Source organism: Dermacentor variabilis, chromosome 11, assembly GCF_050947875.1.
Source record: "Dermacentor variabilis isolate Ectoservices chromosome 11, ASM5094787v1, whole genome shotgun sequence".
NCBI classification, from domain to species: Eukaryota; Metazoa; Arthropoda; class Arachnida; order Ixodida; family Ixodidae; genus Dermacentor; species Dermacentor variabilis.
In genome coordinates, this window is record NC_134578.1 from 30,075,962 (window position 1) to 30,091,221 (window position 15,260).

General features: G+C 44.1%; 1 protein-coding gene across 8 annotated transcripts in view; it reads right to left on the bottom strand.

Annotated features, from left to right (window-relative positions):
- Positions 1–4,482: 4,482 nt before the first annotated feature.
- Positions 4,483–15,260, bottom strand: part of LOC142564553 (uncharacterized) — a 51,968-nt gene continuing 41,190 nt past the window's right edge. For 5 of the 8 annotated variants that reach the window (XM_075675587.1, XM_075675584.1, XM_075675586.1 and 2 more), the window contains 4 exons: positions 15,059–15,127; positions 10,938–11,024; positions 7,862–7,943; positions 4,483–4,641 (listed from right to left, as the gene is read on the bottom strand). In XM_075675587.1, coding sequence (XP_075531702.1) covers positions 4,599–4,641; positions 7,862–7,943; positions 10,938–11,024; positions 15,059–15,127 — 281 coding nt within the window. In that variant the 3' untranslated portion in view covers positions 4,483–4,598. Of the gene's footprint in view, positions 4,642–7,861; positions 7,948–10,937; positions 11,025–15,058; positions 15,128–15,260 lie in introns of all 8 variants that reach the window. The other 3 variants (XM_075675588.1, XM_075675589.1, XM_075675591.1) reach the window with 3 other exon arrangements.

The following is a 15,260-nucleotide window of genomic DNA, read 5'->3' on the forward strand; positions in this document are numbered from 1 at the left end:
ACGAGGAATCAAAGCGTCTTATTACTTAAATTACGGCACTGTCATGCTGTCGGTGCCAGTTATCATACGTTTGTACATACGCATATGGGCTTACTAGGCAATGTGAACAGTTGAACACACCATTCATACGAGGGGCTTGTTAGTCTAGGTGGTACACGTTTATGCTGAGAGAATTCAAGCAAACTTGAAAATGAGAAAGAAATCAAGAGGCAGACTTAGGCAAAACTACAGGAAAGTGGCTGGACTAACAACGTCCCCATATTTACACTGAATTAACATGCGCAAGGCACAGCATATCACATACACCGTAATCACCTATTCTATGCACGGCAACACTTTTCATGTATTGAAGATTTTTCTTGGTTAGAAACACCCATGGCGCGCTTACAGACTTTTCGGGGCCAAGTTTATAGATCTGATAGGCTTCAATCAACTCTTGCTCAATTGTTAGTCCAGCCATCTTCCTCTGGCTTTGTAAATGCCTACCTCTTGATATTTTTTTTTTCTATTTTCAAGTTTGTTGGCATTCCCTTAGCACAAAGAGTCTATTGTTTAGATGTTTTCGCAGATATGAGATAGGTAGAGACGCAGTGTCTGTTGAAAAGACTCTCTGCAATATTGATGTAAGGCGCACTGTGTTTGAATAGTAAGATAAAATATTTATTGTACCATCCAACGAGTGTCTAAGTACATTAATTCTTTTAAATCGAAAAGCATCAAACGTGTGCAACATGAATAGTCCCAAAAATAGCGCACATTTATCATTATTGAACGAGAACGGAAACAGACGGGCCCGGTTTGTTTTTAATCGCGACCATATAAAGTCAACAGGCAATGGAGCCAAGGAAAGAACAGGAGTAATTAACTGATTTTAAATATACATGTAGAAATTATTGAGTAAATTGGAAAATCAATGTGGACTAAAAGGTATTTTCTCGCCGTTGGGAAACAAACGAACAACCTCGGCATTACGCGTGCGTTGCACTACAGATTTCACGACTGCGATGACCATCAATTACGTCGGCTACCTTGCGTATTTATGTTCATTATATCTAGCCCTATAGGAGAGCTGGCCAGCGCCACTCAAGGCCACGCCTTTACCCAAATCGTTGTTGGACTTCTGTTGAGTTTCTGTTGAGCTTTTATTGAACTCGGTAGACTCTCTGTTGAGGTGTAATTCAATGTCGTGTAGTATTTTTGTAAAGGCGGTGGGCGCCTGTGCAACATTCTTTTTTTGCCCGGTGGCGGGACGCCAAGCGTGAACTTAGAAGAGCAGGCTCGTGGATTTGGAGTTGTAGTATTCCGCCTAATTCAACCAAGGCTGCCAGGTTCCAAACACTCACTGTGCATGAATGAGGAGAAGGGAAAGAGAGGTAGTAAGGATCAAGTCCTTCCTCTCTGTCGAAGGTAGATGTATTATTTCTCCACTTCGGCGTCAGAGACGCACCACCGGAGAGGGTCTACGCAAGTGAAGCTTACTGCCGCTAAGGATAGCGGTGACAGGTTCACTGGAGGCTTCAGATGGATAGAAGCAGATACAGATGAAGTTTGACAATTTGTATTTACAACTTTTAAAAGAAATTACACATAGAAGCAAGGTGGAACTGCAACACATAGGGGGGCCCTGTATAGGCAAAGCCAAGTGTGCATAGAACCTCAAGTTATGTCCAGAACACTTGGTCGGTACAACGGGGCCACGTTTTTTATTCCTTGGTGCTGCGTCCCAAACATTTAAAGCCCAATCCCCACCAAATTGTTCCTAGTATGGTCCACCGGCACGACAATCATCAATCCTTTGCGAGCATCGTCGTGTGTTGGGTCCGCCGGCTATTCAAGCATTGGGCTTCGTCTGTGTCCTATTTCTGTGCCTCAGTACAAAGTGTTTGCACCTCTCCCTAAAAACAACATACAAAAAGGAACGCAAGAAGGGAGAGGGTCGCAAATGTATATAGCAATGGTATTCCACCCAAAGCCGCAGATCCCAATGCAATGGACAAAACAAAATAATCTTGAACAGGCAGCATCTGCAAAATAACATGATAGGGTGATTGAGTTATGTAGTGTCGCTCCGTCCCCCGCTCGTACCTGCGTGCATCCTTTTCAAAAACCGATTGTATAGTAGCTTAGCAATTGAGCGCTATGAGTCTACGAAAGCTGTCAACACGACACATTAAGCTCGTGTACATTTACGACAAAACACATGATCAGAAAACGTTTCCACCACAGACAGTTGGCCAGGTCTTTAAAAGAGGCTCCCGCCGTGGTTACAATGGGCACGGTGCGCGCAGTGCGTGATGACAACGGTGTTTACGTGTTCTGTGCCGTCGCCGTGATAGTCACCCGCCGCTGACAACCAATTACCGCATTGTACTTCGCTCATCAAGCAAGTGTCATCGGCTAGATACCGCTAGCCATCTCTTTCCCGCTTCTTTGCAGCCGCTCCCCCTTACGGGACCAAAACGAACGATAATGCCAATTTTCCGCTTCCTGAGCTAACACTAAATAATTAACTCACACTTTTCCAGCAGCGGGCTTAAAGAAGAGTCAGTTATTTGCTATTCACAATCATATAAAGCGACCAGTTCAAAGTATCACAACTACATCTCATGCTTAAACAAGATTAAGTATGGCATCCTGTGCCTATTCTAACAGTATTCCTGCACTGGTTGAAGAACGGTGACGAAGAGGATGACATGCGCCCAAGAAGGCGAAGGCTCAGCAAAATATAATTGGTTTAGATCCAGAATGCGCAAATCATATCAACGAAAGGGGAACCCAACTTTGGGAGCCACATTGTCCTGATCTTATTGTAAAAATGTTCATTTCTCTTGGGTATATTCTTGCGTTCTCCAGAGCAGCGTATCCCACCGCTGCCGACAGTTGTTGCGACGCCTGTTTCTCGCATCTCGACCGGCGTCACTATTGGGTAGTTTGGTGTTGTGGGCGGACTGCAGGCGTCCGGTGGACCATGACGATCAAGCAGGGACGAGACGACTTCTATTGCCAAACTTGCATGGTTTATTCAATGGTTGGTGAAAGGTAAGAAGACAATGAAGTGAAAAAGTACATTGCGGGGCCTTTTAACTGGGCCCACTAAAATTATAGGTGGCATCTTGCTCACGTCAACGTCACGTGACATCCACTGAGTCCAATGGTGCTTGGCGGTAGCCCCCATTTTCCCAGGACGACGTTTTCCCGAGCTTGCCTCCGCTGGTGGCAACCCGCGGGTCCTGGGGATCGTAGGCAGCTGATCCGTTCTCTTTCGCACGGACGAAAAGCCGTTCCAACTTAAGTTTTATTCATTCATTCATTCTTTCGCGCGTCTTTCGTTCGCGGAAAAGGCGTCTGGTTTTGGATGGGTGGCTGATCTATTCTCCCAGTTGACGTCTTCATGAGCGTGCCTCTGCTGGCGGCAGCCCGCGGAACCTGGGGAACGTAGGCAGCTGATCCCTTCCCTTTCGCGAGTCATTGGTTCGCGGAAAGGACGTCATGCAAACACACAGAGGGGCCTGTGAACACTGCGGCGCGTCCGCCAAACGGGCATCCACTCGAGACAACCATAGCAAATTAGGAATACATTCTTCGTTCCGCTTAGGCAGGCACACACACGAAGGGGCCTCTAAGTACTGCGGTGAACCTGTCAGACCGGTAACCACTCGAGACAACCTCAGCAAATTAGGAATCCACCCTTCGTTTCGGTGAGGCATGGTGGTTGAGCATCCTTTTTACCTGGGGTGTTGCACGCCAACCGTAACAATATGTAATCCAGCGTGCACGTTTTGAGCAATAGCAATGGTTGCCGTCAGTAGCACGTCTTGTAGGGTCACGCCAGTCACAGGAAGGAGTTGGCAGTTATTTTTCCAAGTTGTCACACATCGTTTCATTCTATTCTTCCTTTTTTGTGCTTGACACCATCAACGGTTCAATGCGTTGATTGCACTTGTCCAGAGTGTGGTCGTTATCCTCGTTGTACGGTCATGCACTGATTGCTGTGCCAGCAGACCCGTAGATTCCTGAATTTGTCCTTGGTGCACTAAATATCCCTGTGCAGGTCGTGTGTTCCGCAGCCCTTGTTTAGCTCGGTGAACCTACGAACAGATTGCCAGCTGTCTTGTTCTCATATTGTTTTGCCTACTTAGCTTTTTGACATATATATTTCAACAGATTATTTCTGTTTCTGACACTTATGAATACGAATTTTTTGTACCCTCATGTCTTACCGAATGTTTTGACCTAGCGTATGCTCCATGCCATCTATTTAGGTGCATAAAAAGTCCGCCGCGATAGTTAGCTATAAGAAAGAAAAAAGCAGCATGAAATGCATCATGCATCTGCGCACAGCCTTCTTCAGTCTGTCGCTTTAGTGACCTGCAGCAAATCTCTTCAACGAGATACCTTCTAGTCTAACTCCAAATCGATTCAAGCAATAAAAGCGGAATACTTTCGATCTCCCATAAAGAATGGACTCACATTAGCATATACTTTATTCAAGATCAATCCGTTGCACTTTTATTACATGATGTTTCACGGCCACTGAAGCTTGCTTGAAGATTCGATGCCCTATGGCGTCACAAACTGTAGGAGGTGTTTATTTTCCTTTAGGCGAGGAGGAGGAGCTTCCAAGAAGTAGTGTTGGTGAGGCTGCAAAACAAAGTAGTTTTAATCAATAGGAATATTTCTATTTCATTTATGTAGACACGTATAACAATATCGCTGCATAATTTCCTAGTTATCCTTTGTGACAGTGGCGGCACCCCACATTTAGATGAATGGAACTATGAACTGACACTCAGAAGTTATTTTTGAACAGCTAGAAGTCGTATTCAACCGTCTAACAAGTGAACGCCTACAATATCTTCTTCAGCAGATGCCTTATTACAGTTGCACTATCAATGGTGAAACGTTAAATGCTTGTTAGGTTTGTTCCTCGTGCTTTCCTTCGAGGAAATCAGAAGTAATAATACACGAATGCGTATCATACAGCGCTGAAAAATACTTAAAAAGATGTTCTTGAATAACACTTCAATGAACAACATTTGTCTTTGCATCAGCGCTATCGTCACACAGGCTGAGGCATAATTTTCACAAGCCGTATGCTCGTGCAAGACTGTCGTATGCATGAACCTGACGCCCTGCAGTCTTTAAAGAAATTACACCAATAATAGCTCCAATCAAAAGCAGCTCTCAAAAACGCAAATTCTGAATGGTAGGAATGAAATAATGCGGAGCCTTGTGGCAAGATCCGAAATAAATGTGAGTCGATTACTCAGCCATTGCTGCTGTTTCTATAGGATGGTAATTATGGCCTACCCGCTAGCGTTAACATGATAGTAGGACGCAGCTTAGGAAGATGACTCAATGAGCTTGGATCAAGCATATGTGTGCTTTGACTATTGCGTGGGCGTCTCTAGAGATCCTTCTGTTTGGTGGCTATCTACAATGCATAACAATTCTCAGGAATGCAGAGTATTCGAACTTACAAGATAACTATTTTCATAGATGCGTAGCTGTGATATCACGCTCTGATACAGTATGCTTGAATCTGACAAATGCTAAATGCTCGGCTTGTGTTCTTGCAAACGCTCTCGAGGCCAAGATGATTGCTATTCAGGTCGGTCTAAGGTGATCCGTCAGCACGGGTCCGTTTAAGATAACCCGCAGAGCACGGGCCCATGGGAAAGCGCATTCCAATGCCGTAGTTCTGGCCGTTCGTGCGTAACCTGAAATCATGACAGGAAGTTGCGTTCACACGTTCTGTTCGTGCGGCTGGAAACGATGCCATGTAAAGACCTTCAGGTCAGAATGTATTACACTTTTGGCTCGATCCTTTCGCAACATAAACGTCAAAACAAACTTTCTTGCTTCGTAGGGTCTGAGTCTGCACGCATTTTCGTCCATGACTTCATGTCATGTCCAATACGTTTTTCTCAACGACGGTGGCCTAACGAAGCGGCAATCTGCTGCATAGGAAATGCAGGAGCATCCAGCTTTGTAGAATTGTTCATAGCAGCTGAGGTAACACTCCAGTTTCACTCGAGGTTGACTGAACCTTCTCAGGGTGTCGGCCATAGACTTCACCTATAAGTGATGATACACTTTCGCAAGTAGTACGTTCCAGTCGCCCAACGTGTCCTCTGTGTCCACTCTGCAAGGGCGGAGGCGAACAGGCTTCAGATATTGTAAAATCGATAATATTCGTGAAAGGGCCGCCGCAGTACAAGCAACCCTTAGAAAAGATAGCATCCTGTATCTTTCTCCTAAGTGGTCGTTTCTGCGGCGACTGTTCTAGAGTTCACTTAAATATTGATAAAATGCCGCAACGATGAAGTAACGCAATAGCTGAGCGGGAAGAAAAGGGCTACCTTAGTTGCTTTTTTACATCATTTCAGCATTTACATGTGCCTAAAGATTTGATAGTGTTTTTGCATAAGCGGCATCTGAGAGTGTCTTTCTATAAGCAATAATTGAAGTTGAATTCACTAAGCTCTATCCGAGGACTCAAAGTGCGCGACTGTCTCTATTAATACCTTACAAATGGTCCAGAATACGTACTAGGTTTTGAGTATGAGCGAGAAAGAGAGGCCTCAGGCAGGGAGGTATGATCTCTCCAATGCTATCCACAGCGTGTTTACAGGAGGTATTCAGAGACCTGGCTTGGGAAGAATTGGGGAAAATAGTTAATGGAGAATACCTTAGTAACTTGCGATTCGCTGATGACATTGCCTTCGTTAGTAACTCAGGGGACCAATTGCAGTGCATGCTCACTGACCTTGATAGACAAAGCAGAAGGGTGGGTCTAAAAATTAATCTGTAGAAAACTAAAGTAATGTTTAACAGTTTCGGAAGAGAACAGCAGTTTACGATAGGTTGCGAGGCACTGGAAGTGGTAAGGGAATACATCTACTTAGGGCCGATAGTGACCGCGGATCCGGATCATGAGACTGAAATAATCAGAAGAATGAGAATGGGCTGGAGTGCGTTTGGCAGGCATTCTCAGATCATAAACAGCAGGTTGCCATTATTCCTCAAGATAACAGTGTATAACAGCTGTCTCAGCAGTACTCACGTACGGGGCTGAAACCTGGAGGCTTACGAAAAGGGTTCTACTTAAATTGAGAACGACGCAACGAGCTATTGAAAGAATAACGATGCGTGTAACGTTAACGGATAAGAAAATAGCAGATTGGGTGAGGGAACAAACGCGAGTAAATGACATCTTTGTTCAAATCAAGAAAAAGAAACGGGCAGGGGCAGGACATGTAAGGAGGAGGGAAGATAACCGATGGTCATTAAGGGTTACGAAGTGGTTTCCAAGGGAAGGGAAGCGTAGCAGGGGTGGCAGAAAGATAGGTGGGCGGATGATATTAAGAAGTTTGCAGGGACAAGATGGCCATAATAAGTACATCGCCGTGGTGGTTGGAGTAGTATAGAAGAGGCCTTTGCCCTGCAGTGGGCTTAACCAGGCTAATGATGATGATGATGGTGATGATGATGTTGAGAGAGTTTTTGTGAATGCTTGACATCGATAACTTGACCATAATCGCGTAGTTCAACTTAAGCAGGAAAAATGAAGACATACGACAATACATGGGTGTTAACCGAAATTTCTTTCGAGGTGTTTTATTGCCTTCCATGATTAGATTCAGTATGTGATCAAAGGCAGATAGAGAAAAGATTCAGGTCGCCGACCCAATCTGCTTGAACAGCTTCTTTCCCTGTGGATTCGGTGAAAATAGGATCTTCCACGATGTTGGAAAGCTGACGATTCCACTTTGGTATTGTAATAACTTAAATCTATGACAAAGTCATCGGGTGGTTACTAGTATGTTTCGTGCGACCTTAGGATGAGAACATTACCAACCTGTGTTTAGATCGCAGCAGGGACAGTTTTGGAGTTGACGGGCACGGCATTTTCAAAATGCGGGCGTGTCTTGGTCTGTCTGCTATCTAGGGGCAGCAGCCAGAACATGTGGAAAAAAGAAAAAAGAAAATACATTCAGGCACTTTTTTGTCAATTACTTTGTTGTGTTCATTGAGGAATCCTTGGTACTTCAGTGCATTTTCCTGGTGTTATACGCCTAACATACATGATATGCTTGACCTTTCATTAGCCAAAATTTTTGCACGACGTGTGCTGCATATAAATATTCAAAAAATGCACTTGTGAAATTTCATATACGGACAACTGTAAAAAGAGGATGGCCATTTTTCATCAAGCCCCGAGGAAACGCAGCACAAGAAGTGTCAATCTTTATCGTTTGTGTGCTTAGAACCTTCAGCCAGGGGGAAATTTAGACACATACAACGAACTCTCGTAACTTTTTTCTGAAATTCGGACTAATATAAGTTGGGTGCCCGCATTACATGTGGGAATTTGAGCACATCATTAAAAAACGGTACTTGATGTTCTCTGTTTCAGCCATCACATATCTTTCTGCTCTTTGTAAAGCGCATTTACTACCTGCAAGCTACGCTATCTACTCTTTTGTACTTATTACGAGTGCAATGTTTGTTCCTCTTCGGTAGCCGCCGAAGAAAAACAAAGTATACTTCAGCGTCAAAGTATCCAGGACGAAATGCCCCCTTCTGCCTCAAAACTTAAACCCAGTTGTGAGTTCTGTGAAGAAAAGACAGACATCCTTGTTAGTATCATTTTCTCTCTGCTTCTCTTTCATTTTCTTTTTTTTTGTGCTTTCATAAATTTTAGATAGCCCTGAGCGTTAAAAGGAAACGTAGCCTAAAACGAAAACAAACTGAGTGAAGTGCTTATGCTCGCGAACAACTTTTTGTGGCAATGAAGGGAACGCTACGGAGGGAAAGCGCGCACAAGAGAGAGCGCTTGTGAAAAGCATCCCGTGTTTACACCCACGTTAGTTTAAGATGGGGAAGAGAAAAATTAAAACCGTATTAATATCAGTTAAATAAGACAAACACATCACTGAATGTAAATGTTTACTTATTTTGTGGCTTTTCCCTTGCGCGTCTGGGCAAACGCGAAACCGTCGCACGTGGAAGCTGCGTCGATTCAGCGTCTTTTCTGAGCAACCAAAAGCAGTGTCATACGCTGGCGGACTACTTGGCGCTGTAACACATGCGCAGAAGCTCCGCTCCCATAGCTTTCCCTTCATTTCCTCAGGAAGTTGTCCGCAAGTGTAGGTTCTATTATTTTATCAAACAGGCATCAAATAAATTCCTGCAGATGCCATCTCGACATGAGTGTCGACGTTAATGCGATTCGCATTAAATCAATATAGTGAATCAATATAGTGAATTAATTTAGTGACACACCGTATTGCTGTCGCCGAAACGCGACATGTATGAGGCATGTATGCAGCCGGGGATCCCTGTTTCGCAATCCTCTGGACACACTGCGCCATCTAGCAGCGCTGCCGCGAAGTCTCCGCGTTGCGTCGGTCTGATTGTATATTGTGACATGAGAGAGAGAGCAAAGAGAAGAAAGGCAGAGAGGTCAACCAGACGAGCGTACGGTTTGCTACGCTGCACCGGGAGAAGAAGGGAAAGAGGGAACAGAAAGAGGAACAGAGGGAACACTGTGTGCTCACGCAGCAAAGCGCCTGGAAATAAGTCCAAGCCAGTGCTCCGCCGATACTTTAGGTTGTCGTCATTCTGCGATCTGAAGCTAACCTTAGCGCTTCGCCATAGCTGGTGATGCTCGTTGAAGTCACCCGTCAACTACAAGGAGCCGGTGGTCGTCAGCAGTACGTTGCAGCGCGTGGTAGTATATTGTGACAATGTTGTCTGACTCTGTGACGTAGGTTTGATCCTTCCCAGCACCGGCGAAATCTTAAAGTAGCTCTTATGTTTTTGATCGATGCCACTAACGAATGGCGTGTACGCAGTGGCAACTACCCATTGACCCAAGTTAGCGCGTGTGAGAGAGAGAGAGAGAGAGGTAACATATTTATTTCAGCCATCGAGGTCGTAGTGAACCATCGAGGTGAAGCAAGTTCACGGAGGAGTGGCACACACTCAGTGACCCAACATGGTCCAACAGTTAGCTTCCAAGATGGATCACGCAGCCCAGCAGCCGAATCTTCCGCCCATTGGGCAATAAGCTACCCAGTTGTCCGATTTAGTCGGAAAATGGTTGAAACACAGAAAAAACCGTACAAGAAAGTGGGTGAAGTGTCCTAATCGGCATTTAAATACGGGCGTAAGAGAAACGCCGTTCCAATTCTCCTTTCTGTCTCCCTTAGGTTGGTGCTTTCCACTCTATGAAGGGTCGTATGTATTCAGTGTGAACGTGAAACAGGAAAACAGCCTGCATGACTCTCCTCTTTCGATTTTGTACAGTCATAAGTGTTGTTGATTGAACTGCGCGAGGTTCCTTCATCTGTTGTTGTGAAGATTGGGCTAACAGAAGAAGCCTCAGACACGCATGGCATTTCGGCAGGGAGACTTGTAGTCACCAGGACCCACATGTAGACATACTTTCAATGCAGTTGGCTCCAGACCGAGAATTCAATTGGTCGCTCACTGTTCGCAACTTGAGGTCTCGACCTTTCTGTGATGTCCTTGCCTTATCCTATTGTTTATTATCTCGAAATATTGAAAACAAGTTCGTTTACTAAAAATTAAATTATGGGGTTTTCCGTGCCAAAACCACTTTCTTATCATGAGGCACGCCGTAGTGGAGGACTCTGGAAATTTCGACCACCTAAGCTTCTTTAACGTGCACCTAAATCTAAGTTCACGGGTGTTTTCGCCCCCATCGAAATGCGGCCGCAGGGGCCGGGATTCGATCCCGGGACCTTGTGCTCAGGAGCCCAACACCATAGCCACTGAGCAATCACGGCGGGCAGAGTTCATTTACTGCCATAGATATTGGGCTGTACACTCTAAATACTCTACCTTGCACTTTCAGCAGTTAAGTATAGTTCATCGTTCAAGGCAGTAGAAGGAAGGCCGTTACGTACCTCTAGAAGTTTCATGCGGAGTGTGATGACGTGATTCTTCCATCTTCTTATGCATGCCTTTCATGAATGCGCTGAAGAGTCGCATTACTGCAGGTCGAAAAACAAACCAGTGAAAACAATGCAGAAAAAACATAATGTTCTGAAATTAACGCTTGAATAGATATTATTGGTATGTTCAAGGAAGCTGTATATCTGACCAACTGTTATTTCAGTACAAATGAGCAGAACGTGGAACACAGCGTTGCTTTAATTTTAGTAACAATGAAAAAGTATTCCTGAAATACGCTGGATTACCAACTGCAACAGGCGTCCATTACCAGGTTACAAAACTTAATGTGGATACATCGGAGCGAATCCTTTAGGGACAAAAGCCAGCACCAACAGAGCAGGAAAAGTTGTAAACGTGTTGCACGTTTGTTTAACGACAACCTAATATAATTCACACATACAGTTTATAAAGAAGCGCTGACTAGCAACTCGCTTTTTATCAGAAAAAGAATGTATGTGGGTGTGTGTGTGTGCGCGCGCGCGTGCGTGCGTGCGAACGACAACAAAGCGCACGGAGGGGCCCGATTTTTTATTAATGATATCATAAGAAACAAACAAACAAAGACACCAGGACAGCCGAGGGGAAATTACTTGCTCTTATCTTACTAAGTTAAAGAGAGTGATAAATTATTCGAAATTAAAGCTATTGAAGAAACAATTGGCCGCAGGTAGGATACGAACTCACGTCTTCGCATAACACGTGCGCGGGACTTACTAATTCAGCTACCGCGGCGGCATTTTCCCATCCACCTTCTAAAGTACTTGTGTGTTACTACTACAGATAACCTTGGGAGTGTTAGCCAGCGCTCACAAACCACTCACAAACCGTGAGTGGTGGCGCCCTTTCAGCCATGACGCCTGCGGCAGAAAGAGTGTTCCACATCCGCTAAAGCTTTTTTTAAAGCCTGTTTCATGTTTACAATTCTAAAGCTTATTTCTTCTACAGCGGGCTCTTTTCTATCAAGCCTCCCACCAAACGAAAACAATAAGAGTGCCTTTTCTGTCCACGTCTCCTTCTTCCACAACGCTACTGAGCTCCCCTTTGCAAAAGTAAAGTTCCGCATCCACCGCCGTGATTTGTGCGTTGTGGCGCTAGATAAAACTCTCAGGGTTAGTTCTAGTTATAACGCATAGGTATCGAAAACAGTGGATGGCAAAATGCCGCCGCGGCAGCTAAATTGATGAGAGCTTCGCACGCGTTATGCGAAGAAGTGAGATCGTTCCCCGTCGGCGCAGTTTTTTTTTTCATCCATTTTCATTGCCATTCATTTATCATTTCTTTAATACAATTATTAAGTACAAGTAATGTCCCCTATGTTGTACTTGGTGTCGTTTGCTGGCCGCTTATATTATATATATATATATATATATATATATATATATACATATATATATATATATATATATAAATATATATATATATATATATATATATATATATATATATATATATATATATATATATATATATATATATATATATATATATATATACACACGAGCTGGCTAATACATTACACAGATGGCAAAACTGGTGCTAGGGCTAGCATGTCTGTTAGGTTTATATATATATATATATATATATATATATATATATATATATATATATATATATATATATATATACGTTTAACTTCTGCAATTTTCGGCAAGTTGATAAATTAAAGAACTATTACTGCAGCTTTAAAATATCTACGTGACCATTCGAATCTGTCGTCCACGTGATTTGGAATCTTGCAAAAGTAATGTGCACATGAACAACTGCGTTATATTTACTTATAGGCGATTCGTTCCAACTGAACAAGAGAAACCTTACACCCGAGCGGCAACCCTTGCAACGAAACCCAAATATCGTGAGAAAAATATAAATGCCGTGCGATAACATACACGCGCACGCGGAGTCGGTTGTTGAGAATCCGCGTGATTGCTCTTTTGAAGGAACATTGGTTGCTGCTTTACAGACGGCGTATGACGTGAATCCGAATACATGTGATTGCTTCTCTTACACAAAAGAAAAGCGGCTCGGCGGACTCCTTCGCGAAGAGAGCAAACAATTGCCGTGCATAATATTTTATGAACATACGGCATGTGCAAAGTGATCTGCGTCTTCAGTTTGTCCAGGAGCAGTAAATTAGAAGTTGTCGTCTTTGTTTATGAGGTACTTGCAGAGATGTTGAGGAGGGTGCCAGTGTGGTGCATAAGCCAATATACGCGGAGCGCAACGTGTTCTCCCTCATACCGCGTCACCGACGCCCTCCCGGAGGATGGCGCCACAGTGTGTCCTCATTCCCAATATTTGTAATGCCGTCCGAGGAGTTTGAACGCAACGCTAAACATTTTTTTTGCTTTCAAAGCTTCGCGCGTGAAACTGCTAAATATTTTACGGTTTATTGGAAGGTAACCTACGCTCCTTTCGTGCACTTTCCAATTTCCCAAGGAAACTTTGGCGGTTACCTTGGCAGCCTTGTTTGCATCACCAAACAAAACGCTCTCTTCGTTTATAGGTGATCACTTTTCGTTGTTCTGAATGCGAGTGTGAACGTTAACATTGACATATATTTTTTTTAACGCGAAGCTTATCTTTTCAAACGTTACCGGGGTTCGTGACCGTGGCCGCAGCAGCCTGGTTGTTGCCTTGCCGAATACGCCAACAAATCACAGCGTAGCACGATCTCGGCGCACGCTGCTAAGTTCCTTCCAGTACCACCATATGGCGCTCGCTTCCACCTATCTGCGCCAGCGGCGAGCGTGCGGGGGAATTAAAAGAAAAACGGCGAAGGATATTTGCCTTTACGCATCCGCGGCTGCACGGTAATGAGGAAGTAAACGTTTCTTGCAGATAGCATAGGTTCGAATTGCACTACATACGGATGCGCATGCTGCTTCTGAAACCATGATGCGAATGAAACAAAACGCTCAGTATCATTTGTGTGAGCCCGCACTTATATTTGTGTGTGTGCGGGGCGGGGGGGGGGGATCGTGTTTCAATTCTCTATGCACTTACACAAAGCTTCACTAGATTCCTACTGTAGGATCGTAGGATTTGCGTTAAATCTAACTGACGTACAAGAGGTTAGGCGCGCTCAGAAGTGAAGAGGGTTTTGGTGGGGACGACCTACCGCAGTGAGAATGGAGAATCAGATGAGGAGCTCGGTGCCAGAGCCTGCGATTGACTCCTTCTCGTTGCTTAGCTAGCGGTGGCTGGCGAAAAATACGGCTCAAGTTTAAGAATGCGGCTAAAACGGATTCTCAGGGAAGAGGAGCTGGCTGGGTGATCTCGTATACATGTCTAAAGGGCTCTCCATTCTTATACTGCGGCGCAACAAATTTTCTTATAAGCTAAGAGATCCTTTTTCCCGTGATCTCCAAGTAGACAGTGCCAGAGCGATTGGGTGGGCAGCCATTTTCTATTCCTTTCGGCACGGGCCTGTCTACAGCTAATAATAAAAAGATTCTTCGGCCCACTACTCTTTAGTGTGTACACGTCACTTTGATGGTGAGATTTCGGTGTTTTGTGACGCCGCGTGACAGGCAGCTCTGAATATTTTGACGAAGAGCGGAGTCTAATGGTGAAAAAGGCGTAGAATTGTAAATAATATTTGTTTTTCTTGTCCGGCGTATTCATACATACATGTCATTAGGCACGTCATATCCGTTTTCGCCATTTTCGTAACGTCGTGTAACACACTGGCGAACATGAGTGGCCCCAGCCATTTTTTACCAATTGCGAAAGGCTAGTGCCAGAAATAGAATAGAAACAGATTGTAATAGCTTTACGTTATAGCTCCCTGCGCCTCTAGCTTTCCACCAAGCGCTGAAAGGGAACATGACAAAGGAGCGTGACTAAATAAATGATATCATTTTGTTTTCGTAACTTCTTCGCTATGTAAAGAAAAGAACAACAAAAAATGCACAGGCAAATGGCAATATATAATGTATGATTTTTCAGACATTGTAATTAGCGATCCTCCTTACGTGCAACAGCCAACTGATCTTCAGCTAGTGACCTGCTCCATCGGAAATATATAGGTACTCATACATAGACATCTTCAATTCTCAGTCATCATGATTACCTGTATGTCCAGCGCTTGCTGCTAGGCCTCCCGCTTTTTCCATAACATCCTCTGCTGTACTCGCTTCAGCTTCAAAATAGTATGAAAAAAAGGCAGCGTAAAAGAAGGAGAGTATTATAATAATTTATCGTAAGCCTTCAGCTTCTCTCTACGTGCTCCTAAATATATTCTAGATCAACAGCAGGAGCTTTTTTTAGTATTC